The sequence below is a fragment of the Pempheris klunzingeri genome, chromosome 19, assembly GCF_042242105.1.
Source record: "Pempheris klunzingeri isolate RE-2024b chromosome 19, fPemKlu1.hap1, whole genome shotgun sequence".
Taxonomy (NCBI): Eukaryota; Metazoa; Chordata; class Actinopteri; order Acropomatiformes; family Pempheridae; genus Pempheris; species Pempheris klunzingeri.
In genome coordinates, this window is record NC_092030.1 from 1,630,712 (window position 1) to 1,644,791 (window position 14,080).

General features: G+C 45.3%; 1 protein-coding gene and 1 long non-coding RNA gene across 2 annotated transcripts in view; both read left to right on the forward strand.

The window, feature by feature from the left end:
- Positions 1 to 14,080, forward strand: part of LOC139219083 (uncharacterized) — a 348,076-nt gene that overhangs the window by 220,061 nt on the left and 113,935 nt on the right. The gene's annotated exons all lie outside the window — the stretch shown is intronic.
- The window catches only part of rimbp2a (RIMS binding protein 2a), a 51,879-nt gene that overhangs the window by 4,477 nt on the left and 33,322 nt on the right, over positions 1 to 14,080 (forward strand). The window contains 1 exon segment of the mRNA XM_070850716.1: positions 3,218 to 3,361. Within this exon segment, the coding sequence (XP_070706817.1) occupies positions 3,218 to 3,361 (144 nt within the window).

The window sequence follows — 14,080 nt, forward strand, 5'->3', positions numbered from 1 at the left end:
TGGACAAGCACTTTTTTTAGTTTGTGTGCGCTTGTCCCGCTGTGATGGATACAGAAGGGAAGAGAAACATCTAAAATGAAAGGAAAATCCTTTGTGTGATGTGAAAAGTCTCAAGGTAACTGCCGCGGGGTCTTCTCTCTCTCATCCTCCCTGACACTGCCGAGTGTGCAGTTCTTCTCCGCTAATGAATGCTTTGTTCCTTTCTCATCCTTCCTCGCATTCTCAATCTGCCTGTTCATGCAGCACTCTTATTTTTTGGGATCTTTTATTCCCATGTGGTGTGATGCTGTAGACCTTCAGCAAACAGACGACACAGATACCCGCTGCTCTGTGACAAGATGCCTGGATGAGTGAGTCTGGATCAGCTGTGTTATGCAGAATAACTGATATCCAAATACTTGTGATGTGATGCAGTGCACCATTGTGTCATCCGCTCTCAATTATTAACAGGCTGGCATTCAGAAAGTGTGTTAGACGGCACACCTTTGGGGGTGGATGCGCGGCCCAGAACGCCTCCCTGCACCTTCCACTGCATCCTTTTTAATCCCCCACCCAGGCCCCCCGGGCTCACATTTAGCAGGAGATGTTGTCAGTATTTCCTGTGGCCCCAGAGTGAACGAGTGCGTCACGGTTGCCGACTCTGACGCAGCTCCTGTCAGAGCAGCTCTGGCAGCTCTCTCTGTACGAGGGTGACGTCTCCCAAGTGGACGTCATGACGGACCCGGCCCGACCCGGGACCGGTTGCCGCCGCAGCCCCTGCTGTCTGCGTGAATGACTGATTTGACGGCTTAATTTAATGATGTCTTAATTAGGTGCCTCAACCTGGCTTTGATAAGAGGGATCAGATGGATGGAATCATTCATTCTATCATTTTCTTATTTTTTCTGGGGTTAAAAAGCTCATGAAAGATTTGAAACGTGAAATATTCAGAACCAATTTCACCGTCCTTCTGTATTTCTTCCTCCTGTTCTGACCACAAGTTATCAGGTTACAACTGTGATTTTTTTTTTTTGAGTACACATTGCATTTGTGCACCAGTGGTTTTCTGGTCTAAGTGACTAAATCATTTCTCCCATGGATGTCCATATGGCCGGATATCTCGCTCTAAATAGGCTGACCGAATGTGTTAGTCTGTCTGTCTGTTTGGAAAACGGTTGGCAGGTCTATCTATCTCTCTGTCTGTTCTTGGAAAGTCCACCATATTACACTGGTGGGTCTATCTGTAGGCTCGTCTGCTTGGCAGGTCTGCTGTATTAGCAGGTGGATCTGGCTGTCTTTCTGTCTACTTGGCAGGTCCAGCACGCTGGCTTTGGTAGCTTTGGCTGTCCGTGTAAACTGACATATTGCCTGCAACTTTGTTTTTAGTGTTTGTTTCGTGGAGGATGATAGTCTGGCCCGCAGTCAGAGGATCCGGTTGTTGTGTATGTGCGTGTGTGTGAGTTCTTTTGTGCGCCTGACCAAATGCTCTGGTAACATGCTAATTGATGCATTAGAATGATATAAACTGATATTAGAACCATCTGCTGGTTGGTCTGTTCTAGGAACAAGTGCTTGAAGGGAACAGTGGGCAGACGTCGTCACCTCTCCCTTCATTTTCCCTCAAATGGAAAAAGGTATTTTAAATTTTGGAGCGCGAGCAGAGATAGAGGTGGAGGGAAAAAAGAGAAAAGTGAACAGGCTTCAGATTAATACCGTGCGGGCTTCTTTTGTCTAGGGCAATAATGTTTTCTTTTCCTAGCTGTGGTGATATCGGAGTGGCTGAGCTGGCTAAGTGTGCTTTTTCAGGAGGCAAATGGGAAGACTACACCCCATTTGTGATTTCAGATTGCAGCTCTCCAAAATGTTCCTATTTCATACATTTATATTACTCAAAGTAGATAGACTGGAGCGAGGCATGAAATCCATTTTTAGATTAACTTATAGGGAAGAGTCCTTTCCTCTGACACAAAGCGGTGCTGAGGGCATCCTCACATCCTCGGAGGGTGTTTAATTTCAGGAGGCACAGGCCGAGTTTACATCCACTGATGCTAAATCAGCCTGCCTCTTACCTCGGCCAAACAGCTGCTAAGTTCCTCTATCAGCTGCAACCCCTCTAGTGGCTCAAAGTGATTGGAAATTTTGAAAAGTACAAGGTTGACAGCAGAGCATTTCTATTCCCAAAAAAAAAAAAAGACAACTGTGAACTCAAAAAAGTGCCATCAAATTGTACAAATTGATGTCTGGCTTGAGGGACAACTGACTGAGGAACACAAACTATTCTCAGACCTCAGGAGAAGCTTCCAGCCTGCCTATTACAGATATGCAGTGGATTTCCATGGAGGACTCAATCCCATCAAGGAAATTTCTAAGGAGAAAAACACTGACTGGCAAATCCTGCTGAGGCTCAAAACCTGTTGCAGTAGCAGCTTCATTTTCAAGCCTTTTAATCCTTTTCCTGTGACTGACCCCGCGGGATGAAACCAAAGCCTGAGTACACCACTGGAAGCAGGACTGACAGTAGCCCCGGGTGCTTTTTTCATGACTTCCATTAGAGGAGTCCTTGTTTCCTCCACATGTATGAGTTTTAATACCGACTAGTCTGTCTGTGTCTTGGTCAGTTGGACTGTCCATCACTCTGGTCCAGACTGAAATATGTCAGCAACTCTATGATCTAGTCCTGATGTCCACGGTGCCCACGTCAGGAACAGTTGTCGTTTTTGTTTTGAGTTTGCATTTATCCATCCAGATATCACTACATCTACTTAAATGATTATTTCTCAGATGATGTATCTTAATGACTTCAGTAAAACTTTGTATTGATCCCTCAGTGGGGAAAGTTCGCTGTTACTGCAGCTCAAAGGACAGACAAATAGAAAATTAAATAAACCTTATATATACAGAAAAACATTGTATACACAAGTAATACAATAATTATTTCAAGTGACTTGATGGGCTTTTCTAAAAAAAATTAAATGTTTCCACTATTTTGGTTAATGACCCAAAACTAACTGAGGAAGGTGAACACGTTAAACATTATTCCTGGTTAGCATCTGCATGTTAGCACTGTCATGCTGACACAAGCACAGCCTCACAGAGGACTCTTATATTCAGACTTGTTCGACTTCACATGCTATAGTATTCCCACTAATGTTAACACCAATAATGATATTAAATAATACCAGAAACGTCTCTTATTGGTCATTTTTCCTCATTTTAATTTTTTTTTCCCCTTTTGCAGGCAAGATTTGAAGCGCCATCCCAGCAGGCCGCGGGACAAGCGGTCTACAATGTGAACCGCTTTCGCTTACTGGAGGAGAGAAACCGAGCTCTGAAGCTTGAAGTAGCCACGCTTCGCCAAGAGAAACAGCAGTATAGGAAACTGGTAAACCTCCCACTCCCACTACTGCAGCTTGTCTTTTATGTGTCTCACACAGACACACAAATAATCTCTGTCTTTCTCTTCGACGCTGCACTCTGCACACACTCACATTTTACTGATGGTTTCTTGTGGTACTTGCTGTATATATGCAGTGTATCCTCGTCCCTGTTGCAGCTTTTGTTCATCAAGGACGCAGCTGTGTATATAACGAGGTGCCTCACATGGCCCTTTGCACATATACTCCCGCTGTGTGCTGTGTGTTGTGCATGGCTGTGTGTGTGTGTGTGTGTGTGTGTGCGCGCGGAGCAATGCATATTGATGTTTGCACTGTATGTTCATGCATGCATTTGTGTATTTAGTGAATTTTTCCTGTGGAGGCCTCCCCCAGGTCGTCTCGGATGGCAAGGTGTGTGAGCCGTTGTCTTGGCAACACGCCCAGTTGCAGGAGTGTGGACAGACTGTCAGAAGGGAACTGACAGAGCATAATGGCTGCTTCTGTTATAAGCCTCAGTGGCTTGAAATTAGTTTCAGTAAAATGGAGCGAAACCCGGACGCTCCACTTTGCATTTACAAAAGTTTTTATCGACAATGTTCAGCTCAGTTTAGCTCTCAGGCTAAAACAGTTTATTGCACCACTCATTTAGTTTGTGATTGAGAGCATCGCTGCCTTCTCTTCATCGACGTGATGTAGAAGCACAAGTTCATATTTGAAAAACGAGTGTAAACTGAGACCAAAATAATTAGTTGCCTCCATATGTGATACAGTGAAAATGAAGAAAATCACACAACTGCAAAAGTTTTAGCATTTAAAAAAAAAAACATCTGGACGTTACAGAACCGCTTCCTCTTTTTTTTTTTATTTATGGCAACCTCCCTAGTTGGAGGTGTTGTCCATGTTCACAGCCAACACCTTGGCACAAAGCTGCCCTGTTGTCTGCCCACAGCTATACAAGTCAATAATGTTTGTGTGTGTTCTGTGTACGGGTACATACGATTGGAGGGGGTCCAGCCCGGCAGGGTTTTTGCTGTCACTGCTGACAGCTACGCTATCGCAGACTGCATCATGGTCATTCATGCAAAGACAGACTCAGCTATGGATCAGCTAGACTAAGAGAAGCTCAGTCGTGAGAGCGGGTTCACTCTTGCATATGTGCTCGTGCAGATATACTGTGGGCTTACACTCAGTGACAGTGTCGAAAGAATAGAAAAATGGCAGAGTGAGTTTTCTTTCTATGTGTTTTCATCAGGTGAAATAATCCAAAAGATAATCTACACAGTATTTTGTAAGCAGTTCTTGATAATTATCAAATTCACAGCCGCACTGAGGATGTAGAGGATGATGGTTGATGGATGTAGTAGATCCACACAAAACACACTTTAGAAGATATGAGAGGTAGAAGAGATGTGCCGATACGACACACACACACCACACGGCTGATTAGCCAGGTTGTTAGATGTGGTTTAAATGGACGGCTTCACCAACAGAGACGCCTTTCATAGAACTGATATGTGATGAATATGCAGCCAATAAAAATCAGTCATAGTAGAATGTGTATGAAAACAGTGCACATGGGGACAGTCAGTATGGAATGGTACAGTCCATGAGGGGACACCATCCTGATTATGGCAGGCGGCATTGTGCAGCCAACTGTGAATGAGAGTGTGTGTGTGTGTGTGTGTGTGTGTGTGTGTGTGTGCTTGTTGAGCAAGCAAAATGTACACGGCGTGACACATTCATGTCATAGCTTTGTTCACATTATGCACAGTGAGTAGCGCAGTAAGAAAAAATGAAAAGAGAAAGCTCCTCCGAACACCTCGAAGGGACGAGCGGGTCCCTGAACGTGTTCATCTCCACGTGGAACACATGAAACGGGTTCTCCAGGTTCTCCAGTTTGTCCCTGATTATTCTCACAGAACCTGTCCTCTTGAGCACAGTTTCACATGTGAAGCAGCTTATTGCACTCACTGAGTGACTCATTCTGCTCTGTCCCCTGCTGTGGAGGGCATCACAATTGTCTGACCAGTTTGGTTTGTTGTTGTTGAGGTGCACCCCCAGGGAGTGGTATGACACACCCCCTCACCCTGGATGCTGATAGGTGTAGCCGGCTTTCTGTTTTCAGCTCTTTTGAGATTCAGCTGCAGATAGTCGACGGTCCCAGACTCCTGCGCTCGCCCCTGTTGGCCCCAGAGATGCAGGTCCTGGTTTCCTGTGTGCCCATTTAGTGCCAAATAGTGATGAGTTGTGAGGCTGGAACAAGAATGACTTCTATGGATTGGTGAAAGTGTGACCACGCCCCAATCAGAGGCACCGGGCCCCACTTCTCACTTTATTCCCCTGTCGTGTAGGTCAGTTAAAAGGTCCACCGTTTTGTGCTGATGCATTTATAATTCTTCACGGGACATTTCAGCCAGCTCCTCTTGTGTCTCTGTCTGTTTTTCCAAAGCGTTTGCTATTTTGTTGCCTAAATGGCAGGAGCCGACGCTGAGAGGGTGGACCGCTTCCAAGGGAAAGAACCAAAACAAAAAGCTTCAGACCGGTTGCCTGGAAACAATCTGTGATGGACAGTCTGAGAAAGGTACCTTAGGTGAGGAATGACCTTCTGTGTGCTGTGTGGCTGCTGCTAAAAGGCCACAGTTGTCTCCCTGGACACCATCCCTATGGCAACGATTGTGTACCGCTGGCAGCTGGCCCCCTCGGATGATAGTCCTCGTGATGATATGAGCCGTCCCCGGTGAAGGGGAGCAACGTCTAATCAATAACCCTTAATAGCCGCGTTGTCTCAGCTGACCCAGTAATCTTCATTTTAACTCCCTCTAATCAAAGATGCACAGACGAACCAGGGTTAACGAGCAGTCCGGTGAAACGCAGCACAGATGAGCTGGAGGAGCAGTACCACCGCCCACCACATACTCAGGAAACACACTGTTTTGACTCACCAGGCTGTTTTAACAACTGATATCAGACAGGGTGTGTTTAGGCTGAGGCTTTTTATTCTTTGCCTAATTGAGTTTATCTCAGACAGTGTTCTTTCAGGCGGCTCAAGTTGTCTCTATATAACTACATTATCCTCTGTTCCCAGTCCATTTCCCACTCCATTCCTTGTCTTGTTACAGCACAATAAGCTTTACCCTTTAGAAGAAAGTGTTCTTTCCTTTTTTCCTGCTGTGCCGCTCGCTGTGAATAATGGGAACAAAGTTATGAAATGAATGGGTCATGCACTCTAGATGTTGCCTGCTCAACAGGCGTGTAGACTCTGTATCAAGCTCTACGACCTGCTGGGTCATGTGACCGACTTTTCGGTCGTCTTGTTAGCTTGTCTGCTTCTACTTTAAGCAAAGATGAGCAAACGAAAGAAACAAGCTAGTCTAGGATTGTGAATATTCACGCAAACATCCTAGTTCATCACATTTGTAAACCCACGTAGGATCCTTTCAAAATAAGTTACATTACATTTCTATTGTACATAGAATTATCCTGTTAACATAAGTTATCGGAGAGGACACAGCTCAGTGGCATTATGATTATTAGACCACAAATCAATAGTATCTATACATTCTAAATGAAGCCACAGTGAGTGAAGACATGCTCACAGGTTAGCTGGCTAGTGGTCGTCCAGGCTGGGCCTCGTGACTCACATGCTCCTTCCAAGGTGTAGTAACATCTCTTGTTTGTCATCCGCCTCCCTGTGCTCTCTCCCACCTCACTCCTCCATAAATCCACAAATAAAGTTTTATTTCCCCTCTCTCTCACTCTCCCTATACATTTGTCCCGTCTTCCCTCTCCATCCTTCTTCTCTCCCCCCTCCCACTTCCTGTTCTAACCTCCTCAGTGCCCACACCCAGACAGAGGGGCTGACCGAGGCCACTGGCCTGTGCAGCTTCAGGCCTGCAGTAATTTAAGCAGAGCTGATGTATATCAGGGAGGGCCATGCCAGCCCATAATCACATTTCAGACGTTTTCATCCCAGAAACAAATTTTGAAATGAGTTATACTTTCCTTCTGGAACCGAGTGGATCATACTTAAATGATAACACGAGTGAAATTCGGAAACATCCAAAGCTGCAGGAACGACCAGAAGCTTCTCAGTTTCCTCTCTGATCCTGAATATCTTCAAGTCTATATCAACTGTTTACTTAACTTCCAAATCCAACTAAACTGCTCGTTATGACCCCAGTAAGTCATCTAGTATAGATACTCATAGATTTCTTATTACTCATGATCACCTATAGAGTATCTTGGCCACAGTATAGTATAGAGCTGAGTATTTCTAATGCATGTTTAGAAAATATCAATGATCCAAGACAACACGGAGAGAAAAAGGCACGATAACAAATCCGCCTGCTACTTCAGCACCACGGACAGAGGCAGTAATTTATCACTACGCAGCACACAAGAGGTGTAGTATCCCCCTCATCACCTCGGTAGTACTGCTGCTACTACGGCTACCAATAATAATAACAGTAATAATAATAATGTACCTCACTGTGCTGCTTCCTGAGCAGAGCCGGCTGGAGGAGTAACAGAAAAAAAACCAGTGAGTATTGGCAGAGAGAGGCAGGGACAGATAGTTACATAAATGTCCAGCGTTGGCTTGATTTCAGGGCGTGCACTGACACAAGTGTCCGAAACAAATTTCTGCGGTCTGTCTTGTGGGCGCACTGAGTCATATTCGCCTTGAAAGTGGAAGGGAAAGTAAACTCTGTTGCATCAGAAGGAAAATGTGCTAAAAATACAGCTCTGTCAAAATGTAGGGTCCTCCTGGATTAATTGAAAATCCCCTTAACCGGATTAAATCATTTTAAGGGCTAACTGTGGCGTACCCACACTCACACTCACACATACACATGCTTGGACACGCATGAGCCCCCACACATAAGCTGATGTCAATATGATATAATTACTCATTGTGACAAGGCAGTGTAGGCAGTGTGATAGCAAGTGTGTTATGTGTTGTAGTTAAAGGCTAAAAGCTGTGAAGCTGTCAGGATTAGAGTTGGAGCAGACCGAAAATGGAATAATTGGTCACATGGGGGATGAAATGTAGCCCCACATTTTATACATATTGAATTTAACACAAAAAGTGTGTTGGATTGTGTTTCCAGTGGACCACAATAGTGCATGGCTCTGTGGATGGCTGCTGCTCCACCGCTCGGGGTCACACTGACACACCTGAACCACCAGTGGACCAAGTTAGTTACAGCCAGTCTGACTCTTAGTTACCTTGTTTTTCCTCGACACACAAACAATTAGAAAGTGTTCAGATAGCTCCTCCCCTTGTCCATGTGTGTGCTCAGTATGCTCCCACCCAAACCCAACCTTTGCTGCTGTGCTATCAAACTGAAGGCAAATTTAAAATTGCAATGCAGATTTTGACTTTTTTCTGAACGACTGCGTCCTGCAACCAGCTGATGATGATGATGGGCTTCAAACCAGCGCCCCATGTCTTGGGAGAAAATATTTAATTAACTGCATATAAAATAGAATTATCATAATTATATTGTCACATCTGCTGGAAAAACAGTTACACTCAAATGTTGTACTGTGATTACTGCAGTGCCACAAATATACAGTAACAGTTTAAATGGGCCCACATGACTGAGGACGATGTTAAATTATATTATATATATTAATCATTTTATACCTTAAATACATTTGTCCTCTTTGAATAATCCAGTTCCAGGCTTTTCCACAGGATTTACCAGCTTGAGCTCTATCCTGCTTATTAATACCACCATGATTGTCATTATCAGATGAGTGTTTGCTTGAAAAGAAAAAAGAAAGTGGCATCGATCAAGACCGTGTTCAATTAGTGTCATGGCTTAAGACGTGAAGCCAGCGTCATGCAGGCTGCTGTCATTTCAGTCAATTTGGCAGACGGGCAGGAGGGTCCAGACTGTGGTTGTGCAGGGCAGCGTTCCAACAAACCGTCCTTATGTGGATCCTAGACTCCAAGATGTCTGCTTGCTATTGCCAAGCGTACCTCTCCTCCTAACAGTGGCTTCTGATGTAGCTGATGGTTGTAGCAGTGGAGCTGACTGATTAATTCAACAGAGTGGATTTCCGCAGCTCGCTGCACACGCGTACAGCGGGAGAGAGAAAGGGGGAAATTGAGCAGAGGAAGAGAGAGAGAGAGGGAGAGAGAGAGAGAGAGAGAGAGAGAGCGCGGAAGAGAAAAGGAGAAAATGATGGAGGAAGGGTGTTAAGGAGGAGGGTCTTCGGGGGTGGGGAGAGAGTGAGAGGAAAGGGAGAATAGGAAAGAGAGAGTGTGTGGAGAGGGGGTGGAGGAAAGAGAGGAAGAGAGAGAGAGAGAGAGAGAGAGAGAGAGAGAGAGAGACGCAGGCCCCGGAGCTGCTACTGATGCTGCTGCTGCAGCCGTTTGACAATTCCCCACCCAGAGAGAGCAGGAAAGAAGGGAGGAGATCAGAGCAAGGAGGAAGAAGGAGTAAACGACACCTCAGTCAAGATGCTCCCGTGCTAGCCAACACCCACGGTAAATACTAATCCTTTATCACCACTCTGCCTCCTCCTCACTGCTGCTGTGTGTCTCTGTCTCTGCATCATTGGCCCGAGTGTGTTTGTGTTTGATTTAGCTCAGTTGAGTCCTATATATAGTGCACAGGGTTAGCATAGCCAAGCAGCTGGGGAAAACCTGTGTGTGCAGCTGCTGCAGGAGGAGACCGGCGTCCACAGAGAGCCGGGAAGCAGAGGAGGATTTGTACATTTTGTCTCCTCTGGAACTTGATGAGGAAAAAGCAACGTCCAGCTTCTCTGTTTCTGGACTATAGCAGAGCCACCTGTTTGGAGATGTGTGGGTGTGTGCGGTGTGTGTTCAGGGGTGGGGGGTGGGGTTACGGTGAATGGGTCTTATGGTGTGTTTGTGGCTCGCTAAGGTTTCTATGTGCATGTGAGAATGTGTGTGTTTGTGTGCGTGGATTTTTAAGGGCTAGAGCTGCCTTTTTTTTTTTTTTTTCTTCCTGCTGTCAGATCATGAATATGATCCTGAGCGTTGTACGTGTGCTCATGCAAGCGTTCTTTGCAAAACCACATATGTAGACACATGTTCACGGGATCACTTAGACACTGGGAGAGAGACAAACCTGTGGTGCTTTGTCAAACAAATTGATTTATGTGTGTGTGTGTGTGCTCTTTGACGTTATCAGCATCAGTAACCTGAGCTTTTCCTGGTTCCTGTCTGCCTGCTGAGGGGTTGCCAGGTGTTGGTGATGAATATTAACCCACTCGTGGCTGACTGACATTTTCCACCACTCACATATCATGAATCAAGTCTCTTACTATACGTGCTTGTGTGTGTGCACTTTATTAGGCACACCCACAGTAAAATGTTCTTACCTTGTGTTAGGTAGGGATTGAACTTTACGGCCCATTTGGAGACTGAGACTAAATTGTGTTTCTGATATTTTGTCAACCCAGTTTATATCAGTGAGGTTAGACTAGATATTAGGAATTATTACTCCACCCAGAATACATACAATCCTGTTGTCCTTATTTAGGTAAGAAATGAACCAACGTGACATATTCAATACTAAACATGTGGATCGCTCTCTCCCTCGTTGCTGAATGTTGCTCACACAAAGTGTTGTTGTCTTTGATATTTGTTCCAAAAACACATCGTTGCTGCGGCTATGAATGTAAAATATGTTGCTACCTGTGTGATGGAGGGTTTTTCATAGTTGAGGCTTTAACGTGTTTAAAGAGCTGAGAACTGGTATTTCGATAGGCTATAAGCTAAACTTCTGCCCGAGATGATACTTTTGCTCCCAGTATAAAAAAAACCTTTGCAACAAAACAGAAGTTGGTCATGTCTCACTCTAACTTCAGGTCCTATCCTGAGTCCAAACATGCAGGAACCTCTTGATGGAGTTGGTTTTAGCGGGTCAGACGCTGAAAAGAGAGAAATCAAAGCTGTTCCTGTTCTGCCAGCCAGTCAGCAGCCGCTTTGGTGTATCTGCTGGATGTGGGTGTGTTACTATCCAGGCTTAAAACAAGTGTGTGCAGGTTAGAATACACGCGGTTCATACGCCTGCACCATGCATATGTTTGAATATATGGCTGTGTGGGAGGGTGACAGACCAAAGGAGACCTACAGCAGAGGAGGGAGAGACACGGCTCTGCTTGACTCTCTTCTCACAGCGTTTTGCTTTGTACCAGTGGAACTTTGTCTTTCTCTGTCTTCACATCTTCTCTCTGTCAATCATCTCTTTTCTCTCTGGTATGAAAATCAGGTTGTAGGACTGATGGAGACAATTTACCCCACCCACTCCCCCCACACCCCCCCACCCCGTCCCCAGTCGTGCTCCTCTTGCACCATTCTCCCATTTCTTCTTCCACTTCTTCATCTCCGTGCGGCAGACTGCGAGGCTGTGCCAGCTGACGTTCAGTTGGATGCCAGAGGGCGAGAAGGAGAGAGGGAGGAAAGGAGATAGGGGAAATGAAACTTGTGTTTTCAGTCTCATGGCTGATTTCCTTGCTCCTCTCCTGAGATTATCAGTGAGTCTGGCAGCCAAAAGACAGCCTTCTTGACTTATCAAAATGTTCCTCAGGACATACAGGCGCCGCCATGATCCCTCAGCAGGAGCAGCCTGACAGGGGCGTGGCAGCACGTATCAATACACACACATGTACACATGTGCTAACACGTGGAGACGGAGAACATGCCTTTGTATACTTTACATGCACAGAGACAATCGCACATTTACTGTGGATTACATGCCTTCATACACACTCCCCCACATTTCCACTGTATTATTAACAGAGTGTATCCAAGCGTGCGTACAGTTACTGTACTCTGAAGCTCTACTGCACATCCACGTCACGTACAGCCGATTCTACGCTGTGCATTGCGTACGTGTGTGGTATGATTTAGTCCTGTGCACATTATTTTATTGCTTAGTGAGCACGCTAACTGTGCCTCTTTGGTATCCTAACGTTTCATCCGTCCCGCCGGCTTAAATAGCAAATAAACGACACGGCTTTTATTGGCACATTCACACAACTCAGAAGGCATCAGATATGTTGGATGTGATACTTCATTGCTACTTTTTATCATCCTGACACTCCACACCTGAAAGAGAACAGTTTCTATAGCAACCCCATCATCCCCTCCCCTCACCTCACCCCCACCCCCGTTGTGTGTGTGTGTGTGTGTGTACATGCAACACACGCCTGAATATGAGTGACTTCTGTATTGATTGCTAGCATACACGCCATAAGTGTTGATGTCATTTAGCCAGCGGGGGAAGCAGAGAGGGAAACAATAAAGGAACATTTCCTCCGCACATTTCCTGGCAGCTTCTCAAGATGCACAGAAGTTATATTAAAGGAAAGACACAGAGCACTGCAGAGGGATAAAGAAGGACGAGGAAGGGTGGGGCAAAGAGGCAAAGTGGGAGCAGGAAGAGAGGGCAAGTCGGTGGTAAATGGATGTTTGATTGAAGTACAAATGCAGTTTGATAAAGTAGCGTTTAATTTATCCTGTCATGCAGGTGCTGTACTTCCTCCTCTCCAAATGATTCCCCATCTCATGACATAAACGGGTGCAGATGGGTAATCAGGCACCGATCTCACGTTTTTTTAAAATACAACGTATAGAAAAACATTTATTTTCACACAAACGTATTTCTGCCTCTACATCCCTTGACTGACTATCAGTTACAGACAAGGTGTACAGTCCTCTGGATGACATCACTAAAAGCCTCTATGACCCCCACTCAAGTTATACGATGTTGTTTATAGTTTTGGCATACGTGGAGCAGAGCAAAGTGACCTTTCCGAAACTTCATTTTGTGGCCTATGTGCTTTTGTATCGCTACATAATTTCATCATGCCTCCTCCAGGCTAGGTGAGCCCTTTAGCAAAGGATCATGCTGATAAAAAGCCTGTTAATTCCGCAACACTAATTGTCTCCCACTGTCACCACTGTTTTTAGTTTGTCCTCTCGCTCTCTGTTGCCTTTTTCTCCTTCTCCTTAGGCTCTTCTCTCTCGCGATCGCACTTTTCTCTCACTCTTCGTTGCTCTAAATAACTTCCTGATTACCTTCTCTTACCTAAATTGTACCTGTCGTGTGCCCCTGTCTTTTTTTTTTTACGTTTCCCTTCACACTTCTCTTCTCTCCTCTTCTCTTCCTCAGTGTTTTGTGTCTGGAAGAGCTTGAATGATTAAACAGAGGACAGGAACCTTTGGTCGGCTGAACACCAAGGGCAGCTACATGGAGGGAGGGAAGGGGGGATAAGGGGGAGTACACAATGTCAGATAGACCAGCCTGTTGGGATGCAGGTGACATGACAGGACGTGTGCTCCTGTAACTGTCACCTATTGCTGTGTGTCACTGAGTCCTGCTCACCTGAGACCCAAAACTCGGTCACCAGCGTCTGCCGTGCGGCGCTAAAGGAGCCATTATAGAATTCCCCATATTTACATCATTGAATCCTGAACAGAAATACAAGCTAACAAATCCTTGACACATATCGATCTGTTGTTAGATAGAGTAAGGTTACACCTGGGAGAACCTCTTTTGAACCCAGAGGATGCGAACCAGATGTTCTGCATCTCTTCTGCAAGTGAGTGTTTTTAAATTCCAAGGTCTCATTATCCAAATTTTTCTGACGGGACACTCTCCAGACATCTGTGAGCTCGACGGGGCGGAAGTCTATGAGAGATTAAACTGGTGCTTTGCATGTTTTGGTCAAAGGCTAGCGCTGTA